This window comes from Phyllostomus hastatus, unplaced genomic scaffold, assembly GCF_019186645.2.
Source record: "Phyllostomus hastatus isolate PE091 unplaced genomic scaffold, TTU_PhHast_1.1 phas_scaffold_129, whole genome shotgun sequence".
In the NCBI taxonomy this organism is placed as follows: domain Eukaryota; kingdom Metazoa; phylum Chordata; class Mammalia; order Chiroptera; family Phyllostomidae; genus Phyllostomus; species Phyllostomus hastatus.
This window is the reverse complement of record NW_025334009.1, coordinates 27,555,611-27,569,550: the sequence shown is the minus strand read 5'-3', so window position 1 is coordinate 27,569,550 and position 13,940 is coordinate 27,555,611. Positions and strand designations below refer to the sequence as shown.

General features: G+C 44.0%; 1 protein-coding gene across 1 annotated transcript; it reads left to right on the top strand.

Moving 5' to 3' along the window:
- The first annotated feature begins 7 nt into the window (after window positions 1-7).
- EAF1 (ELL associated factor 1) lies at window positions 8-13,051 on the top strand. Its single transcript, XM_045857211.1, has 6 exons — window positions 8-308; window positions 2,184-2,278; window positions 4,117-4,253; window positions 5,910-6,100; window positions 7,341-7,574; window positions 9,747-13,051. Exons 1-6 carry the CDS (start codon window positions 206-208, stop codon window positions 9,791-9,793), a joined length of 807 nt encoding a protein of 268 aa, XP_045713167.1. The 5' UTR covers window positions 8-205; the 3' UTR covers window positions 9,794-13,051.
- Window positions 13,052-13,940: the final 889 nt, after the last annotated feature.

Genomic DNA, 13,940 nt, shown 5'->3' with positions numbered 1-13,940 from the left:
TCCCGCGGCCCTGCTTCCTCAAAGGCTTCCCCCACCCTTACGCGGAGGAGACTTGCTTCCGGCGCTGGGTGGGCGCCGGTTGGATTCCTGCTGGGCTCCGGGGTGGTGTCCAGGTAGCGTCGCAGTCCCGGACGCCGGCGCCGGAAGCTGGTACCGTGGCCGCGCCGGAAGAGCCCCGGTCCGGGCGCGAGGCCCGTGCGGGGCCATGAACGGGACCGCGAACCCGCTGCTGGACCGCGAGGAACACTGCCTGCGACTCGGGGAGAGCTTCGAAAAGCGACCGCGAGCTTCTTTCCACACCATTCGCTGTAAGTCAGCGGTTCCTTTCGGCCGCTCCAGCAGCCTCTTGTCAACCTGGGCACCCCAAAGTACGGGGAACCTCCTGCCTACGTTAGCTCCCCTCTTTCTTACCCCAGTTCCTCCGGGACTTCGATTTTTTCCCTTCTTCCCCCCTACTCCCTTCAGACTCTCTCTTCCCAAAACCGAACCCTTCGTCATTCCACCTCTTCTGCCTTATGACCCCAAACGCTTCTTCTGAAGTTCATTGGCCCCTTTCTCTTTTCATCGCCCCAGCCAGCCCTTCCTTTATGCCAAACCTACCCCCTGTTTATTACCGAAAAACCTGACCCCACATTCAGACTCTAGTTCTTCCTGTAATCTCCCCCCCTCCTCCCCTCTTTCTGATGGTCCCACCAGGGTTCTCTGTGTTTAAAGGACTCTTCCTGTTTGCTCATGAGCCTCACCTATTCCCTCCTATTTCACTCTCTTTCCCCCCGTTTTCCTCAGCTTTCTTTCCTGGTGCTTCTTTGCTCTGGGTACCCTGAGACACCGTTTCATTCCCTCTTGCAGCCAAAGAATCCGCATCCTCCCTGCACCCCTTCAGTCTTCCTCCTCCAGCCTCTGCATCTCCTTGGACTTTGATGTCTTTTGAGGTCACTTATACTGCCCTGATGGACTCAGGACGAAGCCCCTTGTAGGTGAAGAATAAAATTCGAATTTGTGAGCCTGGAATTAGTTAAAGTTTGATCTGTGTTTGGAAGCAGGTATAATGAATGTCAAAATAGTCATTATGCTGGACCTTCCTTTTCTACATGATTACAGACTCCGTTGAGGAAGGGCACTCCCACTCTGTGTCCTGGGTAAAGATTTGGCTTTTACTAATTGGCTGACTGAGCATCCTTCTATGATTCACAGACTCCTGGTTTCCTGTCTTTGTAGTGCTAATGCTGGTTAAGACATGTTTTTGCCAAAGGAGCTAATAGATGTGACTCAACACTTAGAGAGATGTCGGTTGGATAATGAAGTTCCATCTTTGTGTGGTCACTTGCCCTGCCATTACATTGCTATGCTAACTACTGGCAGCAGATCAGCTCTTTCAGAGGGATAATGGAATGTGATAAGACCGTCATTTCTTGAGCAGTTTACTAAGTTGATGTCTTAGTAGAGTGAAGGGCAATGGGGAATTTAAATGAGACACTTTACTTATGCACCTGGCTTGCAGTTTGAGGCAGGTGTGTATTAAAATGGAGTAATTGTGCTTAAATTGCAATTCAGAAACAGGCAGGATTAACCTTTGGAGATAAAGTTCAGCCCTGTACTCCCAACATCTACAGGTGTATCTTTATTAAAGCTATGGAACTTGAGTGTGGCAAGTCATAATTTTGACAGTTCCTACACAAAAAGAAATCAGCTTATATGATGCTGTAGCTTTGTATTTCATGTAGGGTTTTACAATCACAGAATGTTATTAACATGTTACCACTTTTGATCTCACAGCAACCCTAATAAAGCACGGTATAATGGATAATAAGCATTGATTTTCATCTGTCACTCTGGAGAAGGGAGTATCTTTGCCTAATAAAATGGTATATAAATTCTAGTTTTTTTTCTCCTTCAAAATAATCCAGGTGGGGTGGGAGGAGAAGTATGTAGACGTGTAGCTGAAACAAGATTGTCCTCAGTTGGTAATTACTGAGGCTGGATAATGGTGGTGCACAGGGTTTATTACACTGTTCTCTTTGTTGTTGTATATGGGAAGTTTTCCACAATGAAATCGTTTTTAAAAAATATTCTAAATTATTTGTGTTTGCCATTTATTTGAATAATAATTGTTAAATGTGAATGCCTAGAAAACCCTTAGTATAAATAACATGGTGGGTACTTTTCTTTTCCTTTTTCTTTAGATGATTTTAAGCCAGCATCTATAGATACTTCCTGTGAAGGAGAGCTTCAGGTTGGCAAAGGAGATGAAGTCACAATTACGCTGCCACATATCCCTGTAAGTTTATTCCATTGTTGTTTTTTAAAAATGTAGAATCCCAGTGAATTCTCATGTTTTGTGTCATTACTATTTGAATCACCTACTGTTTAAAAATTCCTAATTTTCTGAAGTGTCAGCATAAGGAAAAAGGGAATTTAGGGTGTGGGGTAGAATAGAATGTATATTTCATAGGTGTTTGATTAAAAATGATTCTTTGTCATTTTCTTGAAGGTCCCATTTGCTATAAAGTAAACAGGGATCCTACACAGACATCTGGCCCCTTTTTTAAACATGCATAGTTTCTCCCCAAGCATCTCTATAGAAGAAGGCCAGAGGTTTCGTGCTGATAAATAGCCATCAGAGTTTAGGAGTGTGGTGCTGCCAAGACAGGAGTTAAGGTGGGCAGGAGCAGGACTTCCATCTTTCATATAATATAGTGCCTGACAAACAGTGAAGTGTAGGTTGATAGTTTCAGGCAAAAAGTAGAGGTTCAGAGCATTCAGCTAATTGAGCAACAATGAATTGAGTTAAAAACTGAATTGAGAACTCTCTCATAGAAGGGTTTTTGTGAGGCCTTGCCCAAGCCGCACTCTGATCATAAACCCCAAAGGATTAGACAACATTCTCAGTGAACGTGTGTCATTGCATGTCACAGCCCTATCCTGGCACGCAATGAGTTCTTGCCGACCTGTGGAAGAATGAAAAGGCACTGGACAAGGAGACCTGGGAAGCTTTATATTTTGGAAGAATTGCTTGTCTGCTAGTTCAGACTGCTGTTTCATTACTTGTTGCCTTTGGCAGGTTACATCATCTCCCTTTAGACCTTACTTTCCCAAATGTGAAATGAAGGGGTTAGATAAGTGGTCCCTAAGGCCCCTTCCTACTCTAAATTTTTACTGTATGAGTGAGGAACCAGTTTTTGATTCTATACAAAGGATTAAATCCTATATTTAGTAAATATTAGTTGAGCACCTACTGTGTGCATTACTAGACACTGATAATACAGTCTTGAATAAAACAAGCACATTTTCTGCCCTTGTGGAGTTTATGATATGGAATTTAAATATAAGAAAATGTAATGCTTATTTTGGAAAACCAGGGGAGGCTTCCCTAAGGAAGTGACCTTTGAGTAGATTTGCAGGTTGAGTAATTGACAGAGAGGGAGGGGCAGGCGTTACAGGCAGAAGCCTTATTAAAGCCCTCAAATGAAAAAAAGTTGGAGGATCTGAGAGAATGTCAGCTCCCTCCTGCCTTCTGCTCTGGAGCCCACAGAGCCCAGGGTGAGTGGCACTGGTGAGGCTGAAGGACTAGATGGTTGGTTTAAAGGTGTAATTATTGGACCTCAGAACAGTGGGGTTGTGATCAAAGGGCCTAGGCAGGTGACTGGCAGATGTGCTTGCTTTGAGCTGACCAGAATCATGAGCTGCCCTTCCAGATGCTCTGTCGGTTACTTGGCATGAGGGGGAAACCCTGAACTCCCCAATTACAAGGAAATATTAGAGATCTCTCCCTGGTTTTACTTCTCATAGTGAAAGCTTGATCACAAGTAGTGGTTGATTTATTTTTCTCAGTTCACACTTTACTGTCATTCATAACATTTTTTGAGTCCCTAGAACATATATGGTAATTTACAATTTTATGTTACCTTTCTTGATTACTTAGAACCAGTTGTAGAGTCATAGGTTCTTTCTATATTATCATTACCCTTTTCTTTGTTTTTGCCTGGGAAACCAGGAGTTCTTTTTGGGTTTCTCTGATAAAATACTTGATAAGGTAGAGTCACCTGTAAATTCAGTTTTGATATTCATAACTGGTGTGCTTAGTTTTGATAAACTTACACTGTTTGTGCCATGTAGGGGTCCACACCACCAATGACTGTGTTCAAAGGGAACAAGCGGCCTTACCAGAAAGACTGTGTGCTTATTATTAACCATGACACTGGTGAATATGTGCTGGAAAAGCTCAGTAGCAGCATTCAGGTCAAGAAAACAAGGTATGGGAATCACCAGATACAGCGTGATGTGACATTTGTATTATCTATTCAGTTATTTTATAAGATCGTGAGCATCTGGGTACGCAGAATCTTGTTGATAATCTCAATAGCTCCACCTGTGTTTTCTCAGACAAATCAGTAAAATATCTTTTCCTTAAATGTAGTAGAAAGAAATAATGCTTTTAAGACCTGAAAAGTGAAAGCCATTGGGGAAAGGAGTGTACTTTATATGTAAATTGACTCTATTAATCTCATGATTTTTGAAACAGTACCACTTAAGGAATGTAAGATTTAAATTTACAGACATAATTATGAAAGAATAATTGAATAATATATATGGTTTATTAGAGTGAAAAAAAATTTTCACTATTAGATCTATCTCAATAGATCTAATAAAAACAAAATTTTTGTACCAAAATAAAATTTTGCCTATTTTTGAACTAGTGTGCTTTTTAATATTTAATTCAATAGTCATTACATGTCTGATATAAAACCAGTTAGATTTTATTTAAAGTCAAAATTCATTCTGTAAATAGAAATAATCCAGTGGTTCTGTTGTTACATTGTGATATAGCAATTATTGTAATATAGCAATTACATTTTAAAGAGTGTTAGAGCCTGAATTTTTCTGTTTATGCTTCCTCAAGCCATTTTCTTTTTTCACAAAAAATAAAGGAGTAGCTACCTTGTATTAAGGAGTTATTATATGCCAGGAACAATGCTAGATGCTTTAGGAATGATCTTTTCTCATCTATAAGTAGCTCTTAGAAAGGTGTTATTGTTGTCCTTAAAACATACCCACACAGACAAGGAGACCGAGGGTAAGTGAGATGGTTAGCTGCCTGAGTCCGGTGCCGGTGTGCCGCAGAGCGCCTGTTCCTTCCTGCGGCTCAGTGTATCTGTGTTAATTGCCTCCATGAACCAGGTGCTGCAGTTACTTCTTCAGGAGCTGATGGTTGTGAGCGTTTCTCTTATTATGCAGTGTCATCTGGGGACTAGCAGCATTTATCACTTGGATGCTTGTTGAAAGTGCAGAATTTCAGGACCTAATAAGTGAGAATATGCATTTTAATGAGATCCTCAGTTGATTTGTGTGCACACTAAAGTTTGAAAAGTGCTGGGCTAATCCACTTACAAAAGAAATTGTTAATGGATAGAATTTTCTCCGTTTGGAGTGGAGCACTTGGCTTGTCTGCCAGCAAGAGCTGGTGTGTGACAAAATGAGCCAGCAGTGAGTGGATCCTGGAAAAATTTACAGACTGGCCAATATTTCAAGGACTGGTTTTATTTAGTAACTCATACACTTGGGATTATCACTTTATATTGTTTACAAGTCTAATCGTCATATTTTCTATTAATAAAATGGGTTCTCATAATCACATTGTATTCTACATTTCTGTTTCATCTGCTTCTGCTACAAAATGTGAGCTCCTTGAGGATCTCTTGCACTCACCTCCCCGTGTCTGGCACCCATGCGTAACTGGAATACAACAGATGGTTATCGAATGATTAGTTCATGCGATAAAATTTAAGTGTTAGTATTTGCAGCAGTTTGAAAAGCATGGAGTTCTGCAGAGACTTCCAGGTGGTCAGTCACCTGGACAAATTTGACCATTGACTTTGTCTGCCCAGTTTAATATCTGTGTCCCATTTTAGGGCTGAGGGGAGCAGTAAGATCCAAGCCCGGATGGAGCAGCAGCCCAGTCGTGCCCCACAGCCGTTACAGCCACCCCCGCCCCCACCACCTATGCCATTCAGAGCTCCAACGAAGCCTCCAGTTGGACCCAAAACATCCCCCTTGAAAGATAACCCTTCACCTGAACCTCAGCTGGATGACATCAAAAGAGGTAGGCATTTTCTGTAGGCACGGTAGCTTTTTGGAGTAGTTCAGTGTTGGTGTTTTTGTGGCGATCACAGGGCTGCTGTGGCAATGTGATGGCATGGGCATTCTCTGCCCTTCAGAAATTTCTGCAGATTTCACCCTTCGAGAGGTGATGTGGGCGAGGGCCTTTCCCGCAGATGGGCCTTTCCCATCTGAAGAGTGGCTTGTTTAGCCACCTTCAAGGCTGCAGGAGAAGAAAATTCCAAGGTGCTGGGGGTGAAAACCAAGCGTGCCAATGTTGGCATAGTATTTAGGTTATCGGGACACTTACGATACGATGACCCAGTGCCTTGCACTACCACACAGTTGATAACTGAAAGTGACTTGAGGACCAATGGCATGGGCAGTGGCCTCAAAGAGGAGCTTGCTCAGGCCTCTTCAGTCAGAGAGAGAAGCTTGCCTTGCTTCCTCTCCTGCACAGTGGATGGTTGTAGTTGCCCAGACCCTTAGGAAGTTGTGAGGGTAAGTGTTATGCTTCATATTTGTAAAACTTGATGAAAAAAGTTAAATCGATAGCAGTAGTCAACAGGGAAAGATAAAGAGCTGTCCTTTGGGAGTTTTCCTTTTCTACCTTATAGGAGTGCTCTTTGCATAGTGCACAGTTGTTAAGCCACTCAGTTTTTTTTCCCCTCGTGGATATTGGAATGCCATTTATGGAAGTTTTCATTCTACTTGAACAGGAATTGTGCCATGAGTGGTTAGTTGTTCCATTATGCTTACAGGAGCCATAGTTTAAGGCCACGTGGTGTGTTTGGACAGGAAAATCTGTTACGTAGCCTTACTGTAGTCAGTGACATTGAAACCCATGGTTAAAGCATGTTCTTCCTTCCCTGCCTTGCATCGTAAGAAATGCGGTACCTGGCAGTTGTGCCTGGCGGTCAGATACAAAAAGAGGGCAGAGGAGGAGTGTTGTTCCACCACATTTCTTCAGACATCGTGGCTCCTCCTGCAAGCTTCCACGTGTTTGTGGGGCATGAAAACTGGAAAGCACCCCGACGCTGTGTGCCTGGCCTTTTATTTTTCCAGGGTGTCTTGGAAAATTCGTTGACTTCCACTTGGGTCTCCCTGCTGGTTAGAGGTAGATCCAGAACGAGCATTCAGACCTTCTAATCCCTAGTCAGATATTTTCAATCCCTTAGCATAATATTGCTCTTCTCTTATTTGGTGTTTGCTGTGCTGACCCCTGTCATGCCGTTGTATTCCAGAGCTGAGGGCTGAAGTCGACATCATTGAACAGATGAGCAGCAGCAGTGGGAGCAGCTCCTCCGACTCGGAGAGCTCCTCAGGCAGCGAGGACGACAGCTCCAGCAGCGGCGGTGAGGACAACGGCCCTGCGTCTCCTCCACAACCGTCACACCAGCAGCCCTACGGCAGCAGGCCAGCCATGGCCAATGGAACCAGCCGGCCGCAGGGAAGCAACCAGCTCATGAACACCCTCAGTAAGTGCGCTGTCCCTTCTCTGGCTGGGAGGGGTGGCATGTCAGGCCAGAGATGCAGCTTCTGTTTATCTTAGATGAGAATTTATAAACCTGAAGGCATTTAAAGCATAAGAAAGGATCCTGACAAAGATAATTTTAAGCAGAAAGAAAGAAATTATCAAACAGTTAAAAAAGGAAGCATGCAACTGAAAAATCTATTTTTCTCCTTTCCTCACTGGCACAAATTAGGTTTTATGAATTCTGGAAAATGCTGAAATATGAACAGCTAGACTCTTTATTTTTGCAAATATCACCCTTCAGGGGTGCCGTCTGCCACATAGTGTTCCCGCTCCAGGTCTTTCTACAGTACCAAGAACCCTGGGTCTCCAGACTGTGCTGTTGGATATATTTGGAGACAAGCCAGCCTTTGGCAACAGGGAAAGGAAAACACATTGTAATGTCTGGCTGGCTTTCAGTGCAGTCAATAGTAAAGTAAAACAGGAGAGCGATAACAGATCCCTTTGTTTTAGAGGTGGGGAGAGTGCTCTGCATTTTTCTCTCTCCAGAATCCTTATGAGTGCTCTCCCCTGGTACAACTTTCTTTGAGGAGGTCGGAAAGTCTGGAGGCAATAGTGGAAAAGCTAACCTAGTGAACCCTACCGCTGTGGACTAGGCAGAGCTAATTCTCAACCTCAGCACTGTAGGCATTTTGCACCAGGTAAATTTTTGCTGTGGTGGGTGTCCTGTGCATTATCCCTGGCCTCTGGCCCACCAAATTCCAGAAGCACTTCCTCTTCTCCCCTAGTTGTGTCAACCAAAAACGTTTCAGGACACTTTGCCCTTGGGCGGGTGGGGTGCAAAATCATCCCCACTGGAGAACCACTACACTTTTTCCACCTGAGTAAGTTCAGCACTGTTATGATATCAGTTAAGGAGATTGTCTGCTGTTCCATTATATGGGCCCAGATTCTGGATATCAGGCTATGCTTTGGTGCTGTTCTCCATTGGCTAGGGATTGTAAGTTTCACATTGGGTGTTTGATATTCATAGGGGAATAGTATCAGAAGGCTACCATGGCTTTAACTTAGTTCTTCATCTTGCCCAGTCAATGCTAAATTAATCTTCCCTTAGAACAAAGGAGCAAAAAGTGATACAGTGGGCGTCACTGTGGCACTACCCACCAGCGCCTTAAACTCCTTGTAGCTCTTTATGTCTCCAGGTCCTTCTGTCCCGCAGCTCTCACATGGCAAGACCTTAATCTGTGCATGAGGTTATGCACAATAAAGTGTTAGAGTTACTTAAACCAGTATCATCAGTCAGAACCCACTTATAAATCCTAAAGTCATACTGAGTACCACAAATTTGTTAAACCCTGGTGTAAAAATATTTAAGATACTGTAATTCATTTTTAAAACTCATCACATTTTAACAAAAATAAAGTTGTGAAAAATAGGTTTCCCAAATCAAGAAATATTTAGTAAGAAGAGTAACATTGCTTTAAATTGTGTAAATCTCTTTAATGTTTGGCTCAGGGGAAAGAGGATCCTTACATGTGCTTTCTGCACTCAGCCCATTGCCGTTAGTTGTTCAGGTTGAAGTGCATGGAGGAAGTCTGGCATCGCACGGGTATGTGGTTAGAAAAGGAAGTACTTCGGGGTTGGACCCTCCGGAGAGGGACCCCAGGGTCCTCAGGGTAAACTTTGAGAAGAGCTAGTTTAGAGATTAGCAATCTGGAAATAACAGAAGTTTACTTTGGTGAAATCCTGCGTTACAGTTGTTTGCATGGAAAATACAGTGATTAATACATTGTAATACCAGGATAAACTCTTTCACATACTCACAACTGTAAATCTAGTTTTGCCTGTCCCTCTATTTTTTTATGATTTGTTAATAACACATTTCTTGTTTGTTTTTTATTTTACTAACACAGTTAACAGCTATCTAGACTACTTCTCCCCTGGTTTACCCAGTGAGCAGCATTATTTTGCAGATATCAAAATAGTATTTCTTTCCAAACAGTGACCGGGCCGGTTTTGTCACTGAGCCAAATTGATCTTCTCTGCTGCTAAATTGGATTGGCCCGGCTTGCCTGCAGTGACAGCCAAGGCAGTCAGCCAAAGAATTGCGGGAAAGTTGTTTTTAAATTGTGTGCTTTTGGTTTAATTATTTGTGGGTTTTATGTTTTTTTAATAGGAAATGACTTGCAGTTGAGTGAATCTGGGAGCGACAGCGATGACTAGAGCTGGGTCTTTCGAAATCAGCTCTTTGGTGCACAGGCCTGCTGCGAGACCAGGCTGCTTTGCGTGGAATCCGTTGCCAAGAGGAAAATGTCGTGGATCAGTGACTGTAGTAGGAATTTGAGGCTCTGCGACTCTCAGATATTCAAGTCTTTAATTTAGTGGTGATGGGTGATTTTTTTCATGTAATTTTTGAACAATCTCATGTTTCAAAGTTTAAGTAGATCTATAGAAGAACTAACAGAATTATCTTTCTGTTTGGTTAACACTGTTAATGAGAAAACAGACAGATGTGCCCTGGTCTGGGTACTCAAAGGCCGTATCTTCACCAGGCCAGTGATTCCATTGTACACCCCAGGCTGACCAAGTGGTCTGCACCAGTGAAATGAGAGACAGTCTTTGAGGGGCAGGAGAGGGGGGAAGCCTCAAACTGTAGCATAGAAGTAAGTTAAAACCACTTTAAATTGTGGAAACGAAGTGGTAAGGAAGTTCTGTCTGACCCAGCCTGACAAGCCTGTATAGAAACAGACTTCAAGGGGGGTCCTCAGGTGTCAGCTGGCAGGACCCTGGAGCCCTGGGAGTTCAACCCGTCGTTGACAGACAAGGAAAGGGAAGCACACAGCTGGTTTAGCCTCCTGTGCCCAGTCCAGGCTTTTCCCACTGCTCCCTTTCTCAAATCTCACTGGAACCAGAGGTTCTTACGCATGAGACCGACAGATGTCCATAGGAACTTTTATTGACAGATGAGCATAGGAACTTATCTTAAAGATAAGCGTGTCGAGTCCTTGTAGCTCAGAATCAGATCCAGACAGTCCTGGAATACACGAGGCCGGTGTAGCAGGACAAACCACTGCTGACACACAGCTCCCTGAACCTGGGGCTGTCAGTTCCACGTGGATCCACGCTAAGTGTCCCTCCTTCAGGGGTGTTAGGAGGGGAGGCAGGAGGGGAAGAGACGTGCAGTGAAGAGACCTTTCTAAACAAATGAACCAGCAGCAGGTTTTCAAAAACCAGAATATAAATAGGAGTTCTGCAATAGGAAATGAGCACATTCTTTTGATAAGATCTTTATGTCGATGCTTTTGTACCACTGTTTGTGCCTGACTCCCAGACTGATTTGTGGTTTTATATAAAGTTAGAAGAAAGTCACAAGATTGCCTTCTGCAGTGTGCAGTTTCCAAATGAATCTGTTGTTCCAGGAAACTGGTCACCAGTAAATGTTTCATATTGAGTAACTGCCCCATAATTAGTTTGTGGGTAAGTTAGAATGTCCCATAATTAGTTTGTGATCAGTTGTCCCATCTCTCTAATTTGAGTATGTCCTGAGAAATTTCCATCTACTTTAGTTAGTGGATATCAGGAACATTAAGTATGATTTTCCTTCCAGGGGTCCCTATACTCATATTGCCTCACCTTCCTCAGCTAGCGAAGGGACGCAGTCTGGACCTGGAAGGGAAGTAGATGATCCAAGGTGGCGCTTTGGTTAGAGTTGAGTCTTACAGAGTCACCTGTGTTAACTGCATAGCGACCCCAGGAGCTGGAGATGGGGACCAGCAGCCATTGTCCAGCAGCACGCGTGCACCACTCTGCCACGTGTGGGTAGTGGGTACGCACTCGAACCCTGTGCTGGGCGCTCAGCCCAGCACGAGGTGTCAGTGGGTTTAGTGGCACGTGGGAACTTACTGATAATTGATCATTGCTTTATAATTCCTTAGTAATAACAGCTCAGGGAGGGTGAAGGTCATGACTGGGAGACATGCATTGTTACTGGATGTAGGAATGTTTCACTGCTCTTAACTTGCTCAAGTACAAGCAGGTTTCAGGAACTTGAACTAAAACTCTATTTAAGCCTCTTTGTTTTTCTCCCAAAGTCTTCACATACACAGAGAACTGTGGTTTGGGCATGTCAGGTAACGGGGTTTGTTTCTATAGGAAATGCTTGTGTGTAGCCCTGGGTTTGGCGACTAAAGCTGTCTCAACCTCAGACTCTCCTGCCACCTGTCCTCCCCACCCTCCACGGTGTCCTCTGGCGCGGCTCCAGTTTGGCTCTTTACACAAAGATTCAGTGGTTCTCTCCCCTGCATGCCCCAGCTTTACCCACCGGAGTGAGGAATCTTTTCAGAAATAGAGAATTTGGCCTTACAGACTACTGCTCACAAGTACACTCACGCCAGCCAAACAGGCCTTGCTCTTCCTGCCTCTGTGCCTTCTCAGTCTCTCCTCCTCTGCCCGCCAGACCTCACCCCCGAGGCGCCGTCTCCTGCAGGGCCCACTGTCAGGCTCGTCCTCAGTTCTCTTCGGCCGGCTGCAGTGTGCTGTGTACCAGCTACTCCTTGCTTGGGCTCTGATTGTATGAACTCCTTAAAGCTGAGACTTATCCTCGCCTCTCCCCCCTGGGATGTCCACAGGCATAGACAGGCGGACGCTTGTAGCTGGTGGGGGGGAAGCAGAGAGAACCAGCCCGTGGAGTAGAGGGGGTAGACATAGAGAAAACATTCCAGGCATTTGGAGATAGCTGAAAACTATTGATGTTGACTTTAGTTACTTTGAAGTTTCCTGACTCAGTTGTTAAAATGACCTTTTCTTTGTTCTGTGTGTCTACCACACTGGGGTCAGTAGGCAAGGTGTGAAGACTTCAGCCTCAGCTACCTGAGGAGCCATGGCAAGCCACAGTAAAGACATGATTTGGGAAAACTCAACATGAACAAACCAGAGATGTATAATGATGCCACTCATTAACTATTTTATTTCTGTAGCAGGATCATTTTTTCTACATGTGGTATTACTATGTATGTGCTTCAGTAGGGGGGAAACTTGAAAATTCCGAAATCCTTACTTCCCTCTTTGAGAGGCTGGTTAAGTAGGAAATGTGTGGGTGTGCGTATGTGTGATGTATTTATTACGTTAATTTGAAAGAGTAATACTATGATATGTGGATATGTAATAGGTACAGCCAAATGGATGTTTCCATTTGGCAAGGAAGGTAGGATTTCTGAAACTCAGGCCTTAACTAGTACATTGGAAGAAAGACCAATCGGAGATTTATGAAATGTGTGTTTTTGTTGTTCCTGTTATTTCTGTCTTGGGTTCATTGTCTCATTCTTCAATGATTTTTAAATGATTTTAAAAGTTTATTTTGCTTAATTATGAAGTAGATGTGCATGTTTACATTTATGTAAGATATTTGCTGTGTAAAGTTTTTTTTGGTTTACCCTCTTAAAAGAGCACTATATTTAAGTAAAAATGAAGGTCAGCAATACACTTCTGTCTTGGTGGGTTTTATTTTCTTACTAGAACTCATGAAAAATGTAGGAGTCCTTTAAGAATCTTTGGTGCTTAACCCTGACTATCTAAATTCCTCAGTTTGGTACTGTGCTAATTAGGACATGCATCTCAGTTTCAAAGTCTGGAAGCTCGAAACTAAAGGATGACTTGCACAAGCCGCATGGCATCTGAGGCTGTTTCACTGGGTCTGGAAAGGCGGGCTTGGCTCTGGGTTTGAGAAAAATGCAAGGGTCAAACTGAATCCCTAGACATACCTAATCCTTTTAGCTCCCCAAACCCCTTCACCTGGAATGCAGTACCACATGCACCCCCCGACCCACAGTGGGCACATGACAGCCGGAAGTGACCCCCCTCCTGCTTCCATCCCACTCCTCTGGCCGGCACTGCCCACATCCGTCTCGTGGGCTGGCTGCCCTGAAAGACTCTGAACTCCTGGGTGCACCGTTACCGTATTCCTCTTTAACCGTGGTATCTTTCACCTAGTAGATGCTCACCAAATCTGGATTGAATACAATTACACATCAGGAGATCTATCCCGGGAATCCTCTGCTGCTCATCCTGTGATGGGTGGAAATAGGATCAAGACCCGGACCAGGTCTCAGTGGGCAAGTGGCGAGGCACACTCATCACCTACGCACTGGATGCTCAGTTGATTGTCCACTAGAGTGACATGTGACAAGCCATCCCAAAACTCAGTGGCTTAAAATAATAAGCATTTATTTTGCTCACAAGTCTGGATTGGCCATTTAGACAAGGCGTGGCTGGACAGTTCTGGTCTTGACTTCTTCCTGGGCCTGGCAGTCAACAGGTTCAGCTTACCTGGGATGGCCGTGGCCCAACAACGGGAACTCAGGCAGGTCGGCTC